This window comes from Primulina tabacum, chromosome 8 (genome assembly GCF_025594145.1).
Source record: "Primulina tabacum isolate GXHZ01 chromosome 8, ASM2559414v2, whole genome shotgun sequence".
NCBI classification, from domain to species: domain Eukaryota; kingdom Viridiplantae; phylum Streptophyta; class Magnoliopsida; order Lamiales; family Gesneriaceae; genus Primulina; species Primulina tabacum.
The window spans coordinates 8474151-8478890 of NC_134557.1; the positions used below are offsets into that span (position 1 = coordinate 8474151).

The following is a 4740-nucleotide window of genomic DNA, read 5'->3' on the forward strand; positions in this document are numbered from 1 at the left end:
TACAGGAAAGGGTGATGGAAAGTTCCATTATCACGAGGAATCAATACGGGTGAAAAACCAAACAAAAACAGACATCCGACCAAAGTTATTAAGAAAATTAGGTGATTTTATTTTTTAAATCTCTCTTAAATTCATTTTTATTCGGATACACAGCTCCTCTGACATGATTATACAAGATAAGTGGATAAATATTTTAAGGGATTAATAAATATTTTATGTATTTCAGCATATAGTAATTTTTTGGAAATTAGGAGGTTGCAATGCCGTATGGCTCACATATTACTAGAGATCTTCTTGGCTCCTTGTTGCAACCCCTCAGATAAGGAACAAAACACCCTATTTTGTTTCCTTTCTTGAATGCCATTTCTTGATTTGCACCATTTATCATGTAGTTTTTGAGGACCGTGGCTTGCGCAGTATTGGTCTTGATCTGCCAGAAGTACTCGTACTTGTTGAATGTTGTGGCGGCAGGTACTGGCTGCGGTGATGGAGATGGGATGAGACGAGCCGCTGATGGCGGCCGTGGTGGGAGTGATTGTGGGATAGTGAGTTCTTCCTCTATCAACTTGGCCGACTTGTCGAACTCGTGGCAGCAATTTGGGTTCTTGTTGCCTAATCCCATGAATTTTTTCATCAGCAGAGCTGATTTTTGCACACTTTCCGTTTTGATCCATTGAAAATTCAAAAATTTCAGCCAACACCTCCGCGGCTTCTTCCTCCTCATCCACCTCTTCATTCTCCTCATAGCCGCTGCCATCCAACTCCCTCTCAGTACTTCCACCATCTTCCTCCATATCATCAAACACCTTTTCAAATTCTTGCCCCCTATTTTCCGCTTCATTTTCTTGAGAATGGAGAGGATCAATCATAGTTAAAACAAGACGTCCGTCTTTACGTTCAACATGGAAACTTTTTCTTGGTGGAACAGAGACAGCTTCAAGAACCAACCTACCATTTTTCCTGTATGCATGCATGTAGAGTGAAGGAGCTCCATGATCTCCACCAGAAATGGAAGACAGCGGCGGCGGAATTGGCCGTGTCGGAGAATTCCTGTACTTAAAAATATGAAGATCCTCGAAGGGATCCACCTCCTTGATTCTAGCAGCTTCTTGTACAGCCCTTTCCCTCTCTTCTTTATCGTCGTCCCCATTGCTCACAGTTTCTGAAGAACAAAACTCATCGGACCCAGTCTCGGATCCAAGACTCTCAGTGCAAATTTTAAGACTCCTTTCACTCATAGCGCTTGCTGATCTTTTCACAAGCGGATGAATATAAGGCGGTGGCATGAGATTTCTAGCATCTGAACTTTCACTCTTTTGAGTAAGAATTGTACCCCAAACATTTGCTTCTTCTTGTTTATGCACATTTTTCTGAGATTGAATAGACCTCCAAACATTGTCTTGTATCGGATTCTTTTCAAATTCTTCTTCACTCTCAGATGAAGAAGAATCATGATCCGGAACAACCACCACTTGTTCAGAAGAATAGACCTTTTTCACAGGTAAGAAAAACCCATTCTGAGAAAGCCATTTCTTGGAAGACATATCAGCTGAGAGTGTTCTTCTTAAGGAGGATCCTTTGTAATTCCTCTCAGAATCCGAGCCAAGAATGGTGACTATACCTTGTTTCATCGGTTCCTTCTCCTCAACTTGTTGTACATATATTAATGAAGCAGAAAGGTGACGCAGGCTCTTGCTCACAGACATGATCTTCACTTAAAAATACTGAGCAAAAACACTTGTTTTATCTGCACAAATTAAAATTGTTCAATAATCAGCACAGAAACACCAGACAACAATGCATACAGCAACAACTAAACCGATATTATCGACAATTCACCTTAAAATAATCAAGAAACAGCATCCAAAATCAAAGGATGATGTCTCCGGAGGGAGTACTGAACAAAAATGTTGTGTTTGGCCTTGACGCAATACAAGGAGTGTGTCTCGGGTATTTGTAGGAGACCAATGCATACCCCAGCCCACACCACCCCCGGGGGGTGGGGGGTCGCTTTCCCGATTTCTAGCTGCTTTTTATTAGATCAATTTGAGGTTACCTTTGCTCGATCGTTTGTTAAACAAGATTCCGATTCAAAAACAAGTTTAACCAAGGACATTAACATTGGATCAATTTTCGATTTACCAGGATACTTAATTTCATGTGAAAATTAATTATTCTAATTGTTAAATTAAATTGTCGAGCTCGAGCCAGCGGCCAACCACGATTTATTGACAAGTTGGTTAAATAATTAGACTAAAAATTCACAATTATTCCAAAACATTTTCATCTTTTATGTGACAAACCATGTTCATTCAATCACTCTGAGAGAATCTTACTGATTTCATACAACTTGTTAAGACCAAAGGTTCGAAAACATCGATTTTACTTCATTTATTTACGTACTTATTTATTGATAACTTATTATATATATTTAAATATATAAACACTTGGAATAATTATTAATCGTGACAGCCAAAACTAAAGAAAAATATCAAGATAAGGTTAACGTACGTCAGTAGAATATTTTCCTGGAGCAATTATTTACACTAAGGTATAAAGCATAAAAGGGTTGATGATTGGATGAAAATGGCTTACGAAGGAAGCGACTAAATTTAATTTTAGAGCTAAACTAATTATTGCCTTAAAAATAACCATTTATATTTTTAAAGAATCAAGATTCACGTCTAATGAATAAAAAAAATTATAATTTGGAAAGTAATTTATATTTGTACGTATCCATGCTCAAACGAACAAAGATTAAAGCTCAACATATTCATTAATATATATATATTAAATGGCATACGTAATAATACGACAAACCACAATTAAAAGGTTATTTTCCAAATGCTTTTTCCTGCATACGTATGAAAATATATTCTCTTGTCACAAAAGGTAGGGTATTTTTTTTTTAAAAATGGGTATATTAGTGAATATCGGGCCAGTTAGATATATGATTTTAATAAAGTTTCGTATTTTTTTTCTCGAAAAGAAGAAGAAGAATCAGGACTCTCTCAATAGATGAAATCCATAACCGTTATATTTCGACATGCACCGAATACGTTGGTCAAATAATGACAAATAATGTGTGACAAACTTTCGTTCGGAGAAGTGTTGGCAAGAAGCAACCAAAAACTTCGTAGTAGTAGTTATTTGATAACATATTTTTCACAACCATATGTATACCAATTTCTTTAATAAAAATTTTCAAAAAAAAAAAAAAAGAGAGAAAAAAGTTTAGATCTTGAGATGACAGTAGATTTCGTAGAACGGATGTGAATAGGACGCATGATTTAAAGGGTATAGATTTTATGTCGGCCCGAAATCCAAATTATATGCTTTGCCACAATGAGGCAACCACAGACTTCGATGATCGATACTTGTCCCCCTGATCACTACTCTATATACAGCTTCCAAAAAAAAAATAAAATTATATGCCAAATTTTTCATTATTTTTTTATGTTAGTTATCTCACATCGATTGGATAAAATACTTGGGAGTTGTATATATGATCTTGGACAATCCTTCCCCCTTGAGCTAGCTTTTCAGATGTTCATTCCTGGACGTGAGAGAGTGTGTTACTTGTCCCACATCAGTTGGATAAAATACCTGGGAGTTGTATATATGGTCTTGGACAATCATCCCCTCTTGACCTAGCTTTTGGGGTTGAGTTAGGTTCTAGTTCCAATCTTACCACTTTTGTTAAAAAAATAATGGAATATTGAAAAAATTATATTAATTTTTTTCAATATTTTGAGATTAAAAACTTTATTTTCTTAAAATTTTAGAATATTTTATTACGTGGCTTCTACTCATAACCCATAGAGGCGAGGCGGGTCTGGTCTCGGCGCAAACGAAATAAATATTAAAAAATGAATAGAATTCCATCATGTTACTTTAATTACAAGCTTGTACCACACTATCTTCGGAAAACGTCGAAATTTATGCGAAAACGATGGATTTATTCCGAGTTGACCAAATTATGTTAATCAATAAAAGGCAATCTAGGCTAGCAATTAAATAAATCATAAAAATTCTTGTGAGACGGTCTCATGAATCAATTTTTTTGAGACATATTTTTTATTTGAGTCACACTAAAAAAAATTATAACTTTTTATGTGAAAAATTAGTTTTTATTGTAAATATCAGTAAAGTTGACCGGTCTCATGAATAAAGATCTGTGACACTCAGTCAGAAGAGACCTTCTCTATATAAATTGATTCCACACTAAAAATGCGATTAATGCTTAATTAGGTAATTAAAGCGTAGCTATGTATTAGAAGAGAATAATATATAATGAATTTAATGGGTGTAGCTACTTAGTGCTTTGACTATTGATATATTTTATGTATAGTGCTGTTAAAATAATCCTAATTAAGTCAACATTTAATGGATTAATTATTATGAAAGCTCGAGATTTTTATAATTAATCATATCGTCAGAGGTTCGTTTGTGATTACATGGTTGATTGATGGATGCGTACTTAATTCTTTGCATGAATTAGTCCATTTGATAATAAATATATATTATTGTTCTCTCAAAATATAACATTTTTTATTAATATGCGTGTGTGATATTCTATATACGTATGTATATATATAAGTGGGTAAACATTTTCAATTGAGAACTGTCAACTTTGTCTTTGAATTTTGTATATTATTTCAAGATAACCCTAAAAAATTGGCTGTGATGCTTTTGTAAAATAAATTACTATGATAAGAACAAAATAAGAAAACATAATAT

At 34.5% G+C, this 4740-nt stretch overlaps 1 protein-coding gene across 1 annotated transcript; it reads right to left on the reverse strand.

Moving 5' to 3' along the window:
• Positions 1–2031, reverse strand: LOC142553590 (protein FAF-like, chloroplastic). The gene is given in 3 exon segments (XM_075663947.1): positions 1–659; positions 661–1747; positions 1840–2031. Coding segments are annotated over 2 exon segments (1458 nt in total). The 5' UTR covers positions 1707–1747; positions 1840–2031; the 3' UTR covers positions 1–247.
• Positions 2032–4740: the final 2709 nt, after the last annotated feature.